This window comes from Sinocyclocheilus anshuiensis, unplaced genomic scaffold (assembly GCF_001515605.1).
Source record: "Sinocyclocheilus anshuiensis isolate Anshui unplaced genomic scaffold, SAMN03320099.WGS_v1.1 scaffold261, whole genome shotgun sequence".
In the NCBI taxonomy this organism is placed as follows: Eukaryota; Metazoa; Chordata; class Actinopteri; order Cypriniformes; family Cyprinidae; genus Sinocyclocheilus; species Sinocyclocheilus anshuiensis.
This window is the reverse complement of record NW_015536515.1, coordinates 417389-439711: the sequence shown is the minus strand read 5'-3', so window position 1 is coordinate 439711 and position 22323 is coordinate 417389. Positions and strand designations below refer to the sequence as shown.

At 36.2% G+C, this 22323-nt stretch overlaps 2 protein-coding genes across 3 annotated transcripts in view; one reads left to right on the top strand and one right to left on the bottom strand.

Moving 5' to 3' along the window:
* LOC107692419 (protein-tyrosine kinase 2-beta-like) overlaps positions 1–16741 on the top strand; it is a 24397-nt gene extending 7656 nt beyond the window's left edge. The window contains exons 11-33 of one of the 2 annotated variants that reach the window (XM_016491468.1): positions 94–195; positions 323–437; positions 656–695; positions 1157–1188; positions 1294–1338; positions 1426–1523; positions 1661–1742; positions 1820–1920; positions 2932–3047; positions 4399–4499; positions 4618–4707; positions 5044–5248; positions 6751–6847; positions 6953–7009; positions 7506–7625; positions 9730–9876; positions 10284–10319; positions 10446–10470; positions 11137–11183; positions 13564–13698; positions 13773–13853; positions 15574–15791; positions 16426–16741. In XM_016491468.1, the coding sequence (XP_016346954.1) occupies positions 94–195; positions 323–437; positions 656–695; positions 1157–1188; positions 1294–1338; positions 1426–1523; positions 1661–1742; positions 1820–1920; positions 2932–3047; positions 4399–4499; positions 4618–4707; positions 5044–5248; positions 6751–6847; positions 6953–7009; positions 7506–7625; positions 9730–9876; positions 10284–10319; positions 10446–10470; positions 11137–11183; positions 13564–13698; positions 13773–13853; positions 15574–15789 (2088 nt within the window). In that variant the 3' untranslated portion in view covers positions 15790–15791; positions 16426–16741. Of the gene's footprint in view, positions 1–93; positions 196–322; positions 438–655; positions 696–1156; positions 1189–1293; positions 1339–1425; positions 1524–1660; positions 1743–1819; positions 1921–2931; positions 3048–4398; positions 4500–4617; positions 4708–5043; positions 5249–6750; positions 6848–6952; positions 7010–7505; positions 7626–9729; positions 9877–10283; positions 10320–10445; positions 10471–11136; positions 11184–13563; positions 13699–13772; positions 13854–15573; positions 15792–16425 lie in introns of those variants that run through there. The other variant, XM_016491475.1, reaches the window with a different exon arrangement.
* Positions 16742–17463: 722 nt separating this feature from the next.
* chrna2a (cholinergic receptor, nicotinic, alpha 2a (neuronal)) overlaps positions 17464–22323 on the bottom strand; it is an 11550-nt gene continuing 6690 nt past the window's right edge. The window contains exon 6 of the mRNA XM_016492143.1: positions 17464–18542. Coding sequence (XP_016347629.1) covers positions 18417–18542 — 126 coding nt within the window. The 3' untranslated portion in view covers positions 17464–18416. The remainder of the gene's footprint in view (positions 18543–22323) is intronic.

Here is a 22323-nt window from a genome sequence, read left to right as displayed (position 1 = left end):
TTTATATATATATATATATGTATATATATATATATATATATATATATGTATATATATAAATATGTGTATGTTTCTTTGATATGTCCTCATTAGCCGGTCTGTCTAGCCACATTTGTGCAAATTCGAAGTATTAAATGCATGCCTCAGAATGACGGAAAGACGCTGCTACATATAGATATAGAAGGAGCTAAACAGGTAAATGCATCTGCACGTGTCTTCTTGAAATGAATACTTGACTACTGTATAACATCAGTTTACCTTTTCTTATGAAGAGTTTAATTATGCATGTTAAAAGATTTGATCTCTCTCTTGTCATTTTCAGCCTTTGTCCATCAGCACAGCCTCTCTGGCCATCGCAGAGAACATGATGGATTTAATTGATGGCTACTGTCGTTTGGAGCATGGAAATGAGGCGACTTTAATAGTACGGCCCAAAGGTCTGTGGGTTTTATTATTTTGTATTACCAGGTCATGAAACCAACATCATCATACATCTTTAATTAGTATTCACTAATGAAACCAATTCAAGCAGTTCCTCTGCCTAACCTGTTTCTGACTTGCCTAATAAGTGCGTGACCCTTAATAGTGTAGAGACACATAGTGTGCACTGTGTTCACCACCATATGAGTAACAAACTACCGCTTATGTTTACCAGACAGAGAAGCTAGAATCTCTCTACCTCCTTTACCTAACAGGTGAGCAGGTGTTTTGCTTTTTCTGTACTCTGTTCTTTTATACACAGTATGTATTCATGTATATATACATTTATTATTTTGCATAAATTAAAACTTATACACTACCTGTCAGAAGTTTTGGAATGATTCCAATTTTTTTATGTTTGCTTTTATGCTCACCAAATTTGCATTTATTTGATCCAAATATAGTAGTATTGTGAAATATGAATTTGAACGATTAATTGCCGCTTTGAACGATTACATAATTGTGGCATCCATAATTGTAATCGCGATTAGAAATTCGATTAATTGTGCAGACCTGTGATGCAACACTGAATTTTCAGCAGATATAATGTATAGAATTAATAAATATATTATATGAGTATAACTTAGTACATTTATTTATATATACTTATTTGATTTATATTTGATTATTGAAATGGTTCTGTCTTACTGAACCTTTCTAATCTCATATTGCAAAGCAGCATGGAAAACACCAGATCTGACAGGGAAAGTACGTAAAGCAAAATATATATTGCATATATTTAATATAACCATTTTATAAAAGATAGATTATTCGATATATAATGTTTTTTTTCATTATATGAATTTTTCACAGGTTCAGATATTTATGCAGAGATACCAGAAGATGCACCAGTTCCAAGTAAGAACCAAATAATGTTTTAAGGGATAGATTAGTTGTAATTTCTTTCTTTATTTGACATTTTTACCTCAATCCCTTGTTTTCCAGCGTGTAAATTCAGCATCTCACGAAACGACATTGTCCTCGGCCGGATTCTGGGTGAAGGTTTCTTTGGTGAGGTGCATGATGGGATCTATAAAAGCAAGGTTAGTGCATCAGTCACACACCTACAGGCCCAAATATTCAACGATACGGATCACAAGGATTTAGTAGAAATCACTGGAAACATATTCAAGTTCAGCATTCAGGACAGAAACCTCATGAATCTTGTGTCTTTATCCAGAAGGGAGAGCGAGTGAATGTGGCTGTAAAGACATGCAAGGACTGCTCAGCTGATGTGAAGGAGAAGTTCATGAGTGAAGCTTGTAAGATGATTCATCTTCCACCTGTAGAATTGGATAGATGCCCGAATAGAATGATAAAAGTCATTGTTTTCATGCAGTGATCATGAAGAAACTGGACCATCCGCACATCGTGAGACTCATTGGAATTATTGAAGAGGATCCCGTGTGGATTGTCATGGAGCTTTACCAGTATGGAGAGGTGAGATTTTTTCATTTCAATGATTTCAAGATTGTCAGTGCCTTGTTCATATTCAAGAGGGGTAGCAAAGAAAATCAGACAAAACTACTGAAGAATTAAGAATTTGATTTTTTTTTTCTATTAAACAAAGTCAATCCAAGATGTAGATGAGTTTGTTTCTTCATCAGATTTAGAGAATTGTAGCATTAACATCACTTGCTCACCAATGGATGCTCTGCAGTGAATGGGTGCCGTCAGAATGAGAGTCCAAACAGCTGATAAAAACATCACAATAATCCACAAGTAATCCACACCACTCCAGTCCATCAGTTAACATCTTGTGAAGCAAAAAGCTGCATGTTAATGCATTTTAACTTTAAACCTTCACTTCTGACCAAATAAGAGTAATCCATAATAACGCTTCTTCCAGTGAAAAAGTTCATCTCCTGTTGTCCTCTCACATCAAAATCCACCAACATATTTGTTTTGAACTGTTTTTGCACGTAAACAGTGTTTGATCTGTGAATATTTCTCTACTGATTCAGATGAGAAAACTTTATCTCTGGAGAAAGCAGTATTATGGATAGAGGACTCGTATTTTAGACAGTAGCAACGGTTTGAAGTTAAAAAAAAAATATTAATGATGGATTTGTTTCTTACAAACACGCAGCTTTTTGCTTCACAAGATGTTAACTGATGGACTGGAGTGGTGTGGATTATGAAATGTTTTTATCAGCTGCTTAGACTCTCATTCTGACAGCACCCATTCACTGCAGAGGATCCATTGGTGAGCAAATGATGGAATGCTACACTTCTCCAAATCTGTTCCTATGAGGAACCAAACTCATCTACATCTTAAATGACCTCAGGGTGAGTACTTTTTTTTTAGCTGATTTTGTTTTTTTGGCGAACTATTCCTTTAACAATCACTCTTGCCTATGTCACAATATGGGGTAAATCTGACTCATATTAGTGCATTATGCAATATTGTTAATCAGACTTTATCATCCTGGTTTCTCTGTGTTTCTTCAGCTAGGAATTTACCTGATGGAGAACAAGCACAAATTAAGCACTGTCACGCTGATCCTGTACTGTCTTCAGATCAGTAACGCTCTTGCTTACCTAGAGGGTGTTAACATGGTACACAGGTACATGAATACACCTTCTGACCAGATTCAGTGTGTCTTAGTTGCTTAAATAGTTCATGCAGTTATTGTGAATAATCATTACCTATTTGGTTTGAAAGTTTGGGCATTTGGTCTCGGTTGGTTATGGCTTTAAAGTATGAAGAAACAGTAAGGCTGCTTATAATCATCTCTTCCTCTTGACTTTTCACTTTACTAACTTTGTCTCAGTTTTCAGCAACTCTTATGGGTAAAAGTTTAGCTGATGTCAGTTTGACAGGTAAAAAAAATCAAAATCAAGGCCATTGGTAGAACTCCTTCTGCTAACTGCAGTGCACTTTATATGGGACATCCGCACAGCCGCTTACTTTGCTTTGTACGTCAAGTGTTTCTTCAGCTATGGGCAGTCTTGTTCCTGTAGAGAAATGTATATTTTAAATAATAATCTAAAATATAGAGCCTTTTACTCGAGTTTTACTTGTTCACTAGCAATGTGTAATAATGGCTGTACATAATGACAGAAGAATTCTGTTGTCTGTCATGAGCATCACAAATTATATGTTGTTTAATAGCATGTTAAATATTTTTGGATTAAAGCGAGTGATGCCTTTGTTTTGCAAATTTCATAGCTAAACTTTTAGGAACACCAAATGCATATCATTCTTGGCTACGTCACATCACTTTCCCTTTTTAATGAGTGATATTTACCTTTATCATTTTTTGAGACGTCTTTTACGCTCAACAAGACTGCATTTATATGATAAAATACAGTAAAAACTATAAAATTGTGAAATATTATTACATTTCTATGTGGATATATTGTAAAATGTAATTTATTCCTATGATCAAAATGGAATTTTCAGCATCATTACTCCAGTCTTCAGTGTCATACGATCCTTCAGAAATCATTCTAATATGCTGATTTGCTGCTCGAGAAATATTTCTTATTATTATCAATGCTGAAAACAGTTGTGCTGCTTCATATTTTTGTGGAGACCAAACTTCTTCTTTTTTTTTCTCAATAGAATAGCATTTCTTTGAAAAAGAAATCTTTTATCACATTAAAAATGTCTTTACTGTCACTTTTAATCAATTTAATGTGTCTTTGCTGAATAAAATTATTAATATAGTTAAACAAATAATCTTATTGACCCCAAAATATGCACACGCCATACTGTATATTCAATTTAGGACCCACAAATTATGCCTTGCCCTCCCACAGCTCGCACGTGCATTAAAAATGAAACCGCATTTGCTTGTTGGTGTCTTCACAAATCTTTGTTGATAATCATCTGTATCTCATACGTGTGGTTGAACAGAACCTATTTTAGTGGCGCACATGATCAAGTTATTCAGTTCAATGTTTTTCCATCAGGGACATTGCTGTGAGAAACGTGCTGGTCGCCAAACCAGACTGTGTGAAGCTGGGAGACTTCGGCTTGTCCCGATACATAGAAGAGGAGGAGTATTACAAAGGCAAGACTAAGGCTGACTAGTCTGTTTAAACTTATCATGCAGTTTGAGTCTAATATTTCACTCGCATTTCTTATGCCTAATGCTGTCAAATGACACTGTTTGTTTTTTTTCTCTGAAGCCTCCGTGAGTCGATTACCTATCAAATGGATGGCGCCGGAGTCCATCAACTTCAGACGCTTTACCTCGGCGAGTGATGTCTGGATGTTTGGTTAGTGACTTTGAAGCATGACGTGAGATTAATGCGTTTAAACATGCATGATGTGTTATGTCAAACACGTAAATGCTGTCTTTTCAAAGCTGAATCACTGTTTTGACCACATTAGGCAACAGATCAATTCAATCGTGAGGATTTTTCAAGCCGTCATCATGATGGGAATTCCTATCTCCTTTTGTCAGTCTTGTTGATTCAGTGCCGATTCCTGTGAAGAACCATATCTTTCACAATGCCATGCGTCTTGAAGTTTTGCAATGAACGTCCAAAGCAGTTCAGAAGACGCATTTCTGGTTTCTGATTCTTGGCGGTTTCCTGTGCTTCTCCTTTCAGCTGTGTGCATGTGGGAGATCATGAGTAGAGGTCTGCAGCCGTTCTTCTGGCTGGAGAACAAGGATGTGATAAACCAGCTGGAGCAGGGCATCCGTCTGCCCAAACCTGAGCAGTGCCCGCCGACCCTCTACTCCCTCATGACCCGCTGCTGGGCCTACAGCCCCCGCGAGAGACCCAGCTTCACTGAGCTCGTGTGCAAGCTGAGGTACGTCATCACTGCTCTAGTCAGGTTGTCAGTTTGAGCCCTTAAAGGAGTCATATGCATGCATTTCAGAGCTCAAAACAGAGTGCTAACGCCAACCCAAAATAGAGCATTTATTAAAACTAAGCTGTTAAAAAGGCTTATTCTGTATTTACACAAATTACCCACATGTACACATCAACGGTGTGGTGCCTATTGGCTCATCAGAAACTCATCATTAAAAACCAAATTATGATCTTAACTAAAGGTCCCATGGCATGAAAATTTCACTTTATGAGGTTTTTTAACATTAATATGAGTTCCCCTAGCCTGCCTATGGTCCCCCAGTGGCTAGAAATGGCGATAGGTGTAAACCGAGCCCTGGGTATCCTGCTTTGCCTTTGAGAAAATGAAAGCTCAGATGGCCCAATCTGGAATCTTCCCTTTATGTCGTCATACGGGGAAAGGTTACCTCCCCTTTCTCTGCTTTGCCCGCCCAGAGAATTTGGCCCGCCCATGAGAAAATGAGCTACTAACGTGCGAGGCGAGCGCAATATTTGTTTTTCCTCGAGGGACATCATGGCTTGCAAACGAGCGAAGCATGGCAGTTGTCCCGCCTCTCTCCTCCTCATTAGCATTTAAAGCTACAGACACAGAAATGGCACGTCCTAAGGAAAGCTCATTGTGGGACTGGCTCGTAGTGGCTGAAATTCTGCACCAAGGCTGAATTTCGGGAAAGAGACTTCAGATACAGTACTAGGGACCACTTAGGCCTGTATAAAAGCATCCAAAAAGCAGCATGTCATGGGACCTTTAACTAATACTGTAAGTGGACAGTAAGGGGGAAAAAATTATAAATGATAAATTAAAAATAATAATAAAATTAAAAATATATAAGCAATAAAAATGTAAATGCTAATCAAACAAAAAATATATATTCAAATTAAATTAAAAATGTAAATGTATTAAAAATAAAAAATAAAAATAGTAAAGAATATAAACATGCAAATGATAATAGCAATACAAACTGACTGACTAAAAAAATCTAAATGTTAAATTAATATAAATAAATATTAAAAATGTAAAAAAGTAATACAAATTAAAAAGTTATATTGAAACATGTAAATAAGAATACAAGTAATAATAAAATAAATTGTATAAAAATGTAATTTAAAAATTCAAAACAATTAAATGTAAAAATGAAAAAAAAAAATTTCAATGATAATAAAATCATTATCATTTGTTAGTGTTAGTGGACATTGTGGGGAAAATTTATATTTAAAAGAAATTAAAATATAAATAATAAAAATAAGAGTTATTTAAAAAAAAAAAAGTAAAATGAATATAAATAAATATTTAAAATGTCAACAATAATCAAAAATACAAAACTTCTATACATAAAAATCTAATAAATATAAAAAATAAAAAGGTAGATGATAATAAACATAAAAAAAACATAAAAAATAATAATAACAATAAAATCTATACAAACTGTAACATTAACTGTTTCTATTTGCTCCCCACAGTGATGTTCATAATATGGAGAAGGAAGTGGAGGTGGAGGAGCTGAGAGGCAGAACTCGCTCCATAAATATAAACCCATTTACTGATGCTCCACCGAAGGTATCTGTCTTTTCACCCTCTTTTTTTTATACTGCTATTCTATACTCGTACTATTGATCATTCTCACTCTTTTTCTGTTCATCTTCATTCTTCTTTTGTGAAAAGCCGTCAAGAATGAAACCATCAGGTTTCAGCACTCTCAATCCACGTCTACATCTCCAGGTGATTTTTCCTCCTATTAAGTCTGTAGTTGCTTTATTTGCATAAAATGCAGCCTCTTTGTAGTGATAAGTAGATGAACTAATATGAGCTCAAACTTTTCTTATCAAATTCTCCCAAGATTATACAATCTGAGCTGCTGTCCACTTTCATCTCATAGCCTTATTTATGTCTATTTCTATTTCTGAGACAAAGTTGATGGTTAAATGAAACTTCAATTATGTCTCCTGTGCAATGAAAGAGAAAGCAATATATTTTACTCAGAGGGTGATGCATTTAAAATTGGTAGACCATCACTATAAACTATAAAGCAGCTTCATGTTGGTCACGTCTATCTAGGTCAAGTCACACCATTTCCAGCAGCTGTGGTTTCGGCCTGCTTTTCTGCATTTGCGCTCAAAACCGTCATGTTATGCATGTCATTGTGCGAATATGTTTTAGCGTGTGGTTCAGTTGTGCTTCTCTGTGTGTGCTCTTGCTTGTACACCCAACTTTCCAGCTGCCCGAGTCTCTGCGCTTTAGTTCACCATTCCTCGTCAGCCCGCCAGACTGGCGCTCTGTGCTCATGTCCGGCTGCACGCTGACCCTGCCGCCATCCCCTCGCCGTGGCAGTATGGGGGTAAGAGCGCCACCTGCCTTCAGTACTGCAAACAAACATGCTCCTGTGTGTTTAAAGGAGTAGTTCACCCAAAAATAAAAATTTGCTGACAGGTTACTCACCCTCAAAGCATCCAAGATGTAGATGAGTTTGTTTCTTTAAGTGAACAGATTTGGAGAAATGTAGCATTGCTTCACTCGCTCACCAATGGATCCTTTGCAGTGAATGGGTGCCGTCAGAATGAGAGTCCAAACAGCTGATAAAAACATCACAATAATCCACAAGTAATCCACACCACTCCAGTCCATCAGTTAATGTCTTGAGAAGTGAAAGGCTGCATGTTTGTAAGAAACAAATCCACCATTAAGGCGTTTATCTTTAAACCATCACTTTTGACCAAAATATGAGTCCATACTCCATAATAACGCTTCCTCCAGTAAAAAAAAAAGTCCATCTCCTGTTGTCCTCTTTTATGAAAATCCAGCCACATATTTGTTTAGAGCTGTTTTGGCTTGTAAACGGTGCTTGATCTGTGCAGATTTCTCTCCTGATTCAGACGAGATTACTTTTTCACTGGAGGAAGCAATATTATGGACTCATATTTTAGCCGATAATAAATATCTTAATGATGGATGATTACAAACACAGTTTTTCACTTCACAAGATGTTAACTGATGGACTGGAGTGGTGTGGATTACTTGTGGATTATTGTGATGTTTTTATCAGCTGTTTGGACTCTCATTCTGACGGCACCCATTCACTGCAGAGGATCCATTGGTGAGCAAGTGATGCAATGCTACATTTCACCAAATCTGTTCTGATGAAGAAACAAAATCATCTACATCTTGGATGGGTGAGGGTGAGTACATTTTCAGCAAATTTTCATTTTTTGGTGAACTATCCCTTGAACTCATTCTTTAAAAAGCCACTGAAACATGCATTGCAAGCACAGACAAAACACTGTCAGAAACTACCCAATGAGATGGCTTGATAAGCACAGTTTTCTTTCCTGTGTTGATGTATTTCCTGTTGAAACAGGAAGTTCAGGTAGGTACATATTAAAGGGCCAAAGTATCAAAGTGCCATTTGTTTACATCACAAACAAAGCCTGCCAAAACCACCCTCAGCAGCTTGTGCCATAGATGGAAAAAAGACTCTTTCGCAATGAATGAATGTCAGCCACTTACTTTGCAACCTATTCATGGCTGAGAAAGGAAATTATGAATATAGATAAACCATGATTTGCTGCCTGCTATAATTCAGGGGGAGGGACATTCTAATTCACTACATATGCATTTATATTTATGCATTTCAAGGTATATCAGTTGCATTCCCTGGAAATCGAACCCATGACCTTGACGTTGCTAGTGCCATGAACTACTGTTTGAGCTACAGGTTATTGATAAAATTTGGTGTAGTGCAAAACAGTGGTATTTTAGTATTATGGGTGGGTTAGTGTAATGTGGGACGCCTAGTTCATTTATCTCTTCTTTTACGACATTAAAGTGAACATGATTGGTTTTGTATTTAAGCAGGGGTGTCAAGTTATTGAAATAATTTGACTTTCTGGAAATTATGTCATAAATGTGTGTATTTTAAAATCATCATACAGGAAGTGGTGGATTTTGTTCATCAAATGTTGCAATAATATTGTTAAAATGTGTTAAGAATATTTTCTATTTGAAGCAATCTTTGTCATCCCACTTTAGAAAAGGACGTTTCAAAAGTGGGACAGCATGCTTTGACTAATGTGGGACAGTCAATATACTATGTTATTCAATTGATAAAATGTGCATTAAATGCCATACATGTATTTTTTTTATTACATTTTGGGCTTGTAATGCAGGAATGTTTTTATTAATTTTGTTGTGCTTTTGTTATTGTTATTAAATATTTCTATTTAGCTGTAATTTATATTAATTTTAGTCATTTTACTACTTGGTGCATTGATAACAACACAAGCTTTTGGCCCGGTTTCCTTTTTTAAAGACTGTCAGGTGTAAATGCATATATTTTAAGAGTACTATCAGCATATTAACGATGACCAACATGAAAGAAAAAACTGTTTAATTCATGAGGTCACATTATTTTCTGGTATGATATATGCTTGTGTGTGTTTGTGAAGGAACGAGGTTTCCTGGAGCCCAACAGTAAGGAAGACGCTCAGCGGCTGTGGGAAATGGAGAGGCAGTGTGTGCAGGAAACTTTAAGGAGGCAGAAACAGGAAATGCTGGAGGACAACAAGTGGCTGGAGAAAGAAGAGAAGCTTCTGGTTAGTCATCAGTAGCGTCGCTCGTCAGAGCCGTAGCAGCATGCAATCCTCGCCGGGAACGTTACTATGAGTTCAGAGAAACAATTAAAATGTGTTTGAGCAGAGTGGAGCTTAAAAAGACTGTTATATAAGAAAAGATTAAAGTTAACATCAAGTCCAAATTGATCTTATTTACAGGCTCCTGTTATTCAGAAGAAGACAATATTAGCCTTTCATCAAAAAGTAATGACTTGCTCCTCCACTGAATTGGCTTTTTTTTTTTTTGGCTGATGTTTCCGTCCCCTAAGGATTTCTGTTTTATATTATCTTGTTTGTCTTAAAATACATCACATTATGAAAGTAAAAAGGGTTTCATCTTTTCATGTTGACTTTAGACTCGTCTTCATGTTGCTCTGTTTCTCTTTCAGGATCCCTTTGCCAATGACGACGCAAAGGCTGAAGTGGTAAAATACTTCTGTATATGAAATGTTAAATCATCTCATTTTTATATGTTCGTCCCATCGTGACTTTTGTCTTCCACTGTTATGCACTATTATTAAACAACATTAACATCCTTTTCTTTATTTTAGATGTCAGAAAATGAGACAAGCCAAGGTCAGTTCATTTTAAAACACACGATTAAAGGAATATTTCACCCAAAATCATTTGCTCACCTACATCATTAAAACCTGTATGCTGTTATTTTTTAGCTTTTCTGAAGTAATTGTTAAAAGAAAAAAATTTAACTAAAACTAAAAATATTTTTTTTGGCTTGAGGAATGAACAACAAATTTAATTTGTTATATACTGAAAATCTTACTCTCTGCTAATTTAAAATTATTGTATGTTTTTTTAATTTTATGTGCTTTTGTCATTTTAATTATTATTATGTTTTAATATTTCTAGTTCTATTTTCTTTTTTATTTATATTATTAATTTTTATTAATATATATCTTAATTTTTTTTATAATATATTATGTTTTTATTTTTATTTATTCAGTTGTAGTATTTCATATTAAACTTAATTTATTCAGTTAGTTCCCAAGGCAACATTTCTAATTAAGTTTTTCATCTTAATATTGACATTTTATTTTATTTCAGTTACCGAAATGATTTGTCATTTTTAGTTAACAATAACAACACTGGCGTTGATGCACCTATTCCTGAACATTTCCTTTAATCTTTCTTATTTCAGTCAGTAGCCACTGCTATCTTAATGATCACGTCCATATTCCATCTTCTGCTGTCTTTTGACTTTGTGTTTTGCTGTGTTTCTCTCAGCTCCTTCCCATGCTCCTCCGGTGAAGCCCCCGCGGGTGTCTGCTCAGGTAATTGCGGTTTTAATGCAGTTAGGGACGGGCTGAATGCCAGCACAGACTTCTGATCTCTTTTTGAAGCCGCTCAGTAAAGGTGTCAGCCATCCTTTGGAAGTTTCCAGACGAGCAGATGGCAGCAATCAAAGCGGTGGTTTTACTGGGAGCTGTGTGACTAAAACCTGATGAGCTTTGGGCCTTGTGAGCTCACCTTGATAATGGCTCAGTAGAAAGAGGATGAGCAAGGCTTTTTTTCTGAGATTCCCTCACCACCAATCTTCAGACTTCAGCCTCGGTGAAGCTGAAATGAAACCAGTCTCCTGTCTCCGAGCTGCTGTATGCAGTGGCTAATAGTAGCTTTGGTCAGCAGCACCAAATGAGAGTAAAAATGGCTTTAGGGAGTAAATAAAATAGAGAGACTGCTTTTTGACTGACTTTTTAAAAAAGTTGTTCAACATACATGGTTCAGGGTTATTACCAGTGTTGGGGGTAACGCATTACAAGTAACGTAATCAGATTACTTTTTTGAAGTAACTAGTAAAGTAACGCAATACTTTTGAATTTACAAGAAAATATCTGAGTTACTTTTTCAAATAAGTAACGCAAGTTACTTTTTTCCTATTTATTGATCGAAATCTCTCCTGTCCCCTAGTTGAGAGAAATCGGGAGTAAGATGTTACTTTTGTTCTAGAATAAAAGTGAACATGAATTAATTAATCTCACTCACTCACTCACAAAAAAAAAAAAAATCAGATTTAGTTTTCCTCAAAATTAATAAAAACAGTTAAACGCAACTCAGAATATGACTCAAAGCTGCAATAATTAAATATGTTAAATAATACAAATATCCTTTATGTATTTAATCCCATTTTATTAACCAATTTGCTGCTGACCTTCGGTGATCTTATTCAACCATACTAATAAGCAAAAATTACACAAGATAAACTAACATTTCTTCTTTTTTTATTGCTGAAGAGTGTCGAACTTTCTTCTTCTGTGTTCTACTGTACAGACGTGAATTTACATTTCCTTCAGCCTGAGGCTTTTGGTGCGAAAGGGCTTTTACATTTGCCAAAAATAAAACTTTTTATATTAAAAGCAAACAAGCAAGCCCAGCCCAGATTTAAAAAGTAACACAAAAGTAACGCAACGCATTACTTTCAATAAAAAGTAACTAAGTAACGTAATTAGTTACTTTTTTAGGAATTAACGCAATATTGTAATGCATTACTTTTAAAAGTAACTTTCCCCAACACTGGTTATTACAGTAAAAAAGTACAAAGTTTTACTTATACTTTACTTATAAATATAAACATTAACTGAAATAAAGTAAAAGTAAAATACTAAAAAGTAAACTTATTTTATTTCTGCTAGTTGCCAAGGCAAAATTTCTAATTATCATTTATGTTCTAAAAAAAAAAAAAAAAAAAAACTGCAATAAAATTAATAAAAACTATTTTTTTATTAATTAAATAAGACCCCATGAAATTAAAATAATAATAATAATAATAACCTATAAAAAATATTTTAAAACAGCTTTTATTCCATGTCTGTTATCATTAAGGCCATTAAAATGCTAATAGTACTCCTAATTATCTTCGAATAATTGAAATTATTTCTACATTTACAGCCTATAAAAAGGAGAATGGGCCAAAATTCTGTTAACAGTAACAACACTGGCAGTGATGCACCTATTCCTGAACTATTCCTTTAATCTTTCTTATGGGCCAAACTTTTTCATCTTGCACCAGTGTTGTTATCATTAATTAAAACTAAAACTTAAATATTAAAAATGTGTTAATTGAAACAGCTGAAATAAAATAAAATGTAAATATTAGATGAAAAACTTAAAAAAAGAAAATGAGAAATGTTCTCTTGGCAACTAACTGAAAGTTTAAATTGAAGTACTAAAATGACTAAAACTAATAAAAATTAAAGCTAAATAGAAATATTTAATAACAATAACACACAAAATGACTAAAGCATTACCTAAATTTAAAATGAAAACTGAAAATATAAAAATAAAAACTGCTAAAGCTCTGAAATCTGATTTCAGACCACGTTCAGTTTCTGAAAATGTATTGATCTGTGTTAGTATTTTATTAATATTTGTGTGCTATTGTAGCTTAACATTTTTTTTTAAACTTTTTTTTTTAAACACCACAAAATGACTGTTAACTAAAATTAAAATGAAAACAAAGTATAAAAATAAAAGCTAAATATTATATTCTACGCTAAAATACGAATAAAATGATCTCAGTACTGAATTAACAATGAAATGGTTTAAATCACAATGCAAGAAAGATCAATATTTCATCTGATAAAATCCATGCATGAACATGAATTGCAATGGTTTGCTGCATGTATTAACACGGACTTGTTCTGGCCATCATAGCCGGCGCCCACAGCAGAACTGGACCGCACGGATGACATGGTCTATCATAACGTGATGGAGATGGTGAAGGTCGTGGTGCAGCTGAAGAACGATGTCAACACGTTACCAGCCTCAGAGTACGTCACTGTGGTGAAGGTAGGGTGACTTTGAAGCAGTTCGTAAGTCTTAATGTTTGGAGTCGTGTTTCTCATTATTGTCTCCTCTGGCAGTCGGTGGGAATGACGTTGCGTTGTCTGATCCGCAGTGTGGATGACATCCTCCCGACTCTACACAAGTCCATCAGAATAGAGGTAAAGCTTTTCAAAAACACCTTTGTGAATTAGTCAACTATTTTGAGCTATAAATGATCAAAATAAAAAGGTAATTTCAACTTTTTATCTCACAATTCTGACTTTTTTCTGACTATATTTTCTGATATAAACTCAGAACTAGAAGATCATTAGTCAGAATTGTTAGATACTCACGAATTGTAAGAAAAAAGTTAAGCTTGTTTCCAAAAATAGCAAAGGGTAAATTACGAGTTTTAAAGGGGTCATATGATGCTTTTTTAAAGAAGAATATCTCTTTGGTTTTGAGACTTTAGTCTTTGCAACTTCAGGGATCTTATCTATGCACAATCAGCTTGTAACACTCCAAAGAGAAAGGAAAACTTGAAATCGCATCATATGACCCCTTTAATCTTAACAATTCTGACTATTTCATCTATTCCATGGCAGAAACAAGCTTGACTTTTTTCTCACAATTGTGAGTTAACATCTCGTAATTCTGACATTTCTTTCTCAGAATTAAAAAAAAATAAAATAAATATATATATATATAAACTCAGAATTGCAAGATATAAACGCGCAATTCTAAGAAAAGTAATCCAAATTACTTAACTATTTTGAACTATATATTAAGGAAGCTTATTTCCCAAAAATTAAAAAGGTAATTGCAACTTTTTATCTCACAATTCTGACTTTTTTCCTCGCAATTCTGAGAATTTCTATAAACTCAGAATTACAAGATATAAAATCAGAATTTGAATAGAAATAGAAATGTTAGATAAAAAGTCTCAGTTTACCTTTTCTATTCTCACAAATTGTGAGATATAAACTTGTGAGGTTAATGATAAATGATAATTAGAAAATGATTACTTTAACTTGCAGTTGTAAGAAAACAGTTCTATTTTTCTTGCAATTTACCTTTTCTGTTTTGTTTTGTTTTTATTGCATGGATGGCAGAAACAAGCTTGACTTTTTTCTCGTAATTGTGAGTTAACATCCCATAATTCTGAATTTTTTCTGACAACTGTGAGATAAAAAGTCTGAATTGTGAGATATAAATTTGCAGTTCTGAGAAAAAATGTCTGCAGTTCTGAGAAATTAATTCATAATTGCGAGAAAAAAGTCAGAATTGTGAGATAAAAAGTCACAATTACATTTTCAAATTTTTTATTCCATGGTGGAAACAAGCTTGACTTTTTTCTCGCAATTGTGAGTTAACATCTCATAATTTTGCCCTTTTTTTTTTTTTGTCAGAATTGCGAGATAAAAGTCTAAATTGTGAGATTTAATCTCCCAATTCTTAGAAAAAAATGTCAAAATTGTAATATTGTAAGATATTATATCGCAATTCTAAGAAAAGTCTGAATTGTGTGATATAAAATTTCTTTTTTAATAACTTCTTTTATTTGTGAGTTAGCATCTCGTAATTTCTGAGAATTGTTTATATCTTGCAGTTCTGAGTTTATATTTAATAAATATATATATATAATCAGATTTTTTTTTGTCTAAATATTTAAACTCATAATTACAAGACAAACTCAGAATTGCAAGGAAAAAAATGTCAGAATTGTTAGATCATTAGTTAACATCTCATAATTCTGTGAGTAAGAATTGTGAGATAAAAAGTTCCAATTACTTATTTATCTATTTATGTATTTATAATCCATGGCAGAAATAAGCTTCCATGACATTTCTATACATCAGAAAGTATAAAGTATTGTTCTGGCTGCTTTCTGGTCATCAGATTGAAGGAACTCAGAAGTTGCTGAATAAGGATCTGGCCGAGCTGATCAGTAAGATGCGTCTGGCTCAGCAGAACGCCGTCACGTCTCTGAAGGACGAGTGTAAGAAACAGATGCTGGCGGCCGCTCACACGCTGGCCATGGACTCTAAAAACCTGCTGGACGCTGTGGACCAGGCCAGAGTGCGAGCCAATGTGGCCAAACCCACCACACCCTAGATCTGTATGGGATTACAATTCTGCCACAATTCTGCGTGCGAAAGATCATATTTTGAGTGCGCAAAAGTGCGTTTTGCACGCGCGCGAACTGAGTTTTGTGGAGAAAATGTTTGTCTCGCAAAGAAAAAAGTATTTCGAGCGCACGAAAATCAATTTTGCATTTAAAATAATTTTTGGATGTGTGCAGACCTTCTCTTTGGAGGTGCAACGTTTCACTAGCTTGCTCACCTGATGCCCGCTCTCAGTGTTCGCTAAATGCCAACAGCTCAACACAACCCAGCTCAACACAACCCAGCGTTACATTGTGCCATAATTCCAGCCAATCAGAGACCGAGGCTGCTAAATTCTGATTGGCTGCCTTGACAACCAATCACAACATTTCTTGCATTACCTCGACAGCAGAAGAGGAAAAATACAGTGCATGCATAATTATTATGCAAGTTGATATTCTGATCATATTTTTTTCCAAGCACATTTTACCAATAATTATAACTACTATTAATCTTGTATTTAATCACTTATAATCTATATATTATTGTTCATGAAGGCTGGAAGTGAAAAACGCCTTATATTTTTGCACGCTCAAAATATGATCTTTCGCGCGCAGAATTGTGGCAGAATTGTAATCCCATAGATCTGATCCCTGATTGGATGTCAGACAGGCGCTTTCATCCATTGAGAGAACTGGGGGATGAAATCAGTTGTAAATGACCTGGCACAACTTCCTTTATTTATGCTTCCGAATGGTAATGAAAGCAGTGCTTTCGATGTTGAATGTTTTCAGATGGATTTTCACAAATGTCTGCTTGTAATTGTTTTCAAAAAGTCAAGGATGTCTGATCTCAGGAAAGTTTGTGGGAGGAAATAAATACAGACTTCTGCACTTTTGTCATGTCAGAGCATTAACTTATTTAATTCTTTAAACTTTACAAGTATGTTTCATAGAAAATAAATGCAACATCAATATAATTTGTATTATACAGTACAACTGATTTAGAATCACAAAAATACTTTGAATCACTTAAGGGTTTTCAGTAAATTATCAGTCTTGCACATTCAAAATTCAGTAGTTTTCAATATATTTTGAAAATTCACCATTAGACCACTGAAATACCATGTCCAATCAATTTTGATTACTAAATAAAGATTTGCTAAATTAATTATGATATGATATGAAAAAAATTAATAATTGCAAGATATAAACTCGTAATTGTTAGAAAGTCAGAATTGTCAGACAAAAAGCTGCAATTACCTTTTTATTATTATTTTAATTTATAAGATTTATAAACTTTTTTTTATAACTCATCACAATCCTGAGTATAATTCTTGCAATTCTCACTTTTTTTCTCAAAATTGTGAGATGAAAGTCTGAATTGTTTTAGTGTTTATTCTTTTCAGCATCTCTATAAATGACAAATTAAATATATATTTCAAATTAAAATATATTGGAAATTCAATATATTTTGAATATAATCTTTTTGACCAATGAAATTCCTTTTCCGATCAATTTGAATTACTTGATAATAATTAGATAAAAATAGAGATTGCACTTACAAAGTTCAATTTTTAGCCAATTAAATCTTTTGTTAACATTTGCATAAAATATTTTTATTAAGATTTCAAAATTTTTAAGTGTTATTTTTAATTGCCTATTTAATTTGTAAATTATTATTGTAATTGAATTGCACATTTCTAGGTTTCAGTGTGAATCCTGGACTTAAATCAGTTGTTTTACACAACCATCAGCAGAGGGCGACATAGCTTACATAGGCTCATTTATCATTAGTCAGTTAAGGACTTTTTTACACAGCTGTTAAATAGAGCTATTAAGGAATACGACTGGCAGATAGATTCAGTTATATTAATTATGAAGTCAACCAACTGAGACATTTTTATGTCAGGATTCATTCTTGATTTCATCAGATAAAGGCCTATCCTAGTTGTTCCCTAACATTTTGGCTTTACTTGCTCTTCATGTTTGGCAAAACAGTGTTTTAGTTAAGTGGGCGAGCAGAATTTCAAGTAGTAAATGTCATTGTTCTCTCAGGTCCTATTTAAAAGTCATTGACCCTCGTGGTTCACGGACCCGACTTGCATAATTGCACGACCTCCGCAAAATCAAAAGCACTGCGTTTTCAAAGACTTGAGAAAGTTATAAATAAATAGGAGTTGCCTTGTGACCTTGGAGATAATTGCTGTTGAAAGCGGCATGAAATGCAATCTACGATTCATTGAACGGTTGGATAAAGGGTAAAGAGTGAACTGCATTGAACTGCCACCCGTCAGGGTCACATAAGCTTTGCCTCTTTCCCAAAGGTTAATTTTGCATATTGCGGTGCTGACGGTCCTGCTCTTTATGCATGGAAACGATAGGACTCGGGTGCAGTTTGATAGTGGTAAATGTCAGACATTCAGTGAGCTGTTTCCTGCGTTGTAACAATGAATCGCATCCTCAAATAATCCCTGAACCAGCCGATATCTCTCATCAAAGTATGAGAAAAAATAAAAAACATTTTTCATATAACAAATGTTTGTAATGGTCCCTGGAAAAGGCCTTGGCTTCCATCAGGGAAGTCTTTATCGGAGCTCATGATGTCGGTCTGTATCTCGGCTCTTAAAGCGAGTGTTTAGATCATTCCTGATATCCAGGGAGGTAAGAAGAGGCCGACCGTCCCCAGCAGGCACACGATGATGAACATCCACAGAAAGATACGGTCAATCACCATTGCCACGTATTTCCAGTCCTCCTTGACCTGTCCAAAAGCAAACACACAGTGCGGATCAAAAGTGGTCAGAGCAGGAAAACTACAGTGAAAAATGTCATGAAAGAGGATTGTCAGTCTGTTTGGTGAAGAAACATGATATAACATTCACACCAAAGGGTTCAGCATTTTATTAATCAGTCCATTTCCACTTCACACTGTATAAAAGGGTGATTATAACAAAAGCAACCTTTTTGTCATAATTTTCAACTTTATATCTAACTACAACTTGTTTTCAATAAATCATGTCTTTGTATCTCACAATTACAAGTTTTTATTGCTTTATGTATTTTATTACTTTATTTTGCACACACGCGACTTTATACCTTACAATTGCATTGTGTGGCAGGTTATTTTAGTATTATTTTCATATTTTATTTTATATTTTCAGTTTTCATTTTTAGTATGTATAAAAAAAATGTAGTAATTTTATTTTTCAGAACTACAACTTGATAATTCACAATGTAACTATGAAAAAAGTCATAATTACGAGATAAATGTGAAAATTGTGAGATAAATAGGCATAACTATAATGTAAGTTATAAATATGACAATAAATGCAACCTTTTGTCATAAGTTTGTCTTTTTATCTCGTAATTTTGACTTCGAATGTCAATTTCAACTTTTTTTTCTCCGAATTTTGAGTTTGGATGTCAGTTTCGATTTTTTTTTTAATCTCAATTTCAAACTTTTATCTTATGATTTATCTCATAATTTTGACTTTTTATCTCGTAATTTTGACTTCGAATGTCAATTTCAACTTTTTTTTCTCCAAATTTTGAGTTTGGATGTCAGTTTCGATTTTTTTTTTAATCTCAATTTCAAACTTGTATCTTATGATTTATCTCATAATTTTGACTTTTTATCTCATAATTTTGACTTAGTATGTCATCATTTTAACTTGTATCTCATAATTTAAACTTTTTATTGCATATCTACTTTATCTCATAATTGTGACTTAGTATATCATAAATTAGTTCCCCTTCTAGGGAACTCAACGCTGCGTCCTGGTGGACACTTTGGGGAACGCTGTCTGCGAGAACGGCACCTGACGTATGCGTAAAACAACTCCAATCCTATTGGTCCACGTGGCCCGTGACGTCATAGGCGGGTACCCGAAAGTATAAAAGGGGCACCTGCTGAATACATCACCAACTCAGTTGTCTGAGGAGACGTAAACAGGCAGGCCGAAGGCATGGCAAAGGGACGCAGCGTCTCGTTCCCTCTCGGGGAACCATGGTTACACGAGTAACCCGAGACATTTACCCAACTTTTGTTGTCTTTGGAGCCGTCTGTCTGTTGAACGTGTGTGAAACATCATCCTGGTGAGTCGAGCAGCGCTTTGAGGAATATGTGCCTCCGTGTTGGGATTCTAACACCTGAGGACATATTCTAACCTTTTCGTCTTTGTCTCGGCGACCACGCGCTCTTTGTGATGAATCACTTTAATGCGCTCGGCTCACGTTTGTTCCTATTCCCGAGCGATGCGGGGCAAAGCGTTCGCGTCTCGGGCCGTTGCCGTGGCTCAGTTTATCTCAGCTTGCGGCGATTGCTTTGATCTGCGGTGTCCGCATACCCTGGACTATCGGGTTGCCTGATGCCGTGGATATTGCTCGCGTTGCTATAACGTTGAAGTGTGAGCACCGAGTTGTTTTTAGCTCAGGGCGTGCGAGATCGCGGGCAGAGCTATATTCAACTCAGCCGTGCCTCTCTAATATGCATGTTATTGTGTGTGGAGAGCCTCGCTGGGCATGGTTATACTGAATGCTCTGTGGAATGAAGCTGTTAGCTTTCTCTCCCAGGGTGCTTCAGTAGTCTAGAGTGGTTACGGGGAATGTTCCTTCCTGTGTTTAGCCGGGTGATGAGTGAACAGTCTCTGCTCAGAGTGTTGTCATCTGCGGATGATTATGCTCCAGTTCAGGCTGTTTTGCTTTGGAATATAGCAGTCTGAGGACAGCTATGTTCTAGCCAGGCGTTTATAACTGGGTTTAGTTCCCCTTGGGTACAAACTGTCTCAGGTAAGCGCTGAAGCCTTGTTTGGAATCTGCTGTCTGAGGATAGCTGTGGTTCCAGCTTGGAGACTGCTCCCCTTGTGGGGTCTTTAAGTAGTGGTCTCCTTGAGCCCTTGCCTAGACTGCGCCGTCTCCCCTGTTCAGGTTTTACGTAGATGGCCCACTTCATGGCCTGGGCGAACTTCAGTCTTATCTGAGGGAAATGCTATTTGAGGATAACTGTGTCCAGCCACCTAGTGTTATGGCCGTTGCTTGCATCAGGCTTTGATCTGGACTATGGTTTTATGTGTTCGCTCCTTAGCGAATCATTACTATGGTCTGGATCTTCCTATTGTGAGCCTCTGGTCAATATATTGGTGAACGAAAAGCTAGCCTACTGTGGGACTGACACGGATTGGGGACCTCCTTAGTATAGCCACCTAAGGGTGGTTATATTTCAGCCATTGCCATGGTAGTTGTAGTGGTCCCCTTTCCTAGAGCCTAGCTATCTGAGGATAGCCATGTGCCAGCTCTGTGATTGCTCCCCTGCCTAGGGTTTTTAAGTAGCGGTCTCCTTGAGCCCTTACCTAGACAGTGCTGTCTCCCCTCTCTGTGTCGTAAATAGACAGCCCACTCTCCGTGGTCTGGGTAGTTTCAGTCTGTTTCACCTCTGGTAGCCCTTCCTACACACACAGCTATCTGAGGATATCTAGGGTCTTAAGTAGTGGTCTCCCTGAGCCCTCACCTAGATAGCGCTATCTCCCCTGCTAGGGTTATAAGTAGATAGCTCTTGTGGTCTGGGCAGCCTCATAGGATGGCTTACAGGGATTTTTCAGGCTAGCTGTGTGGGACCAGCTGCTGATAGCTTGGTGATTGCTCCCCTTTTTAGGGTTTTAAGTAGTGGTCTCCTTGAGTCCTACCTAGACAGCGCTGTCTCCCCTGCTAGGGTTGTAAGTAGACAGCCCACTCTTTGTGGTCTGGGTAGTCTCAGTCGGTCCCCTCCTGCTCTACTATTCCTAAAATCCATGTTTATGGTAAGCATACATGCTAGCTTCTGTGCGCTTTCTAAAATCCACATTGTGGTAAGTGTGCACACTAGGCACCCTGCGCACTTTTCTAAAATCCTGTATGGTATGGGTTACACGCTCTACTTTGTTCCCATTCTCTGAGTTGGTTCTGGCCCGGGTTCTCCTTGGGCCTCACTCCATTTATGTATCTCTGGCGATACTTCTGAACAGGGCTTCCTCTCGTTAAGAGAGTCATTCTTAGGTACATGGCTATCTGAGGATATCAATGTGCTAGCTTAGGGACTGCTCCCCCTTCTTGGAGTTTTAAGTAGCGGTCTCCCTGAGCCCTAGCCTAGACAGTGCTATCTCCCCTGCTAGGGTCATAAGTAGATAGCCCACTCTCTGTGGTCTGGGCAGCTTCACAGGTAGGTTTACCAGGGGTTTTAGTTTTTGGTCCTGTAGCCCCTTCCTAGGGATATAGCTATCTGTGGATAGCTATGTGACTGCTCCCCATCCTAGGGATTTTAACAAGCAGTCTCCCTGAGCCCTGGCTTAGACAGTGCTATCTCCCCTGCGGGGTTTAAGTAGATAGTCATTCCCTTGGTCTGGGCAGCTCTTTAGGAAGGTCCTTTTCATAAGACCCTTTGGATATAGCTATCTGCGGATAGCTGTGTCCTTGCTGGGATTGTTGGTGGCAATCTTGAGAACTCCTCTAGGCTTCCAGTCTCTCAGTGGTCTTATGTATCTGGCTACTATTGCTCACATAGCATAGCT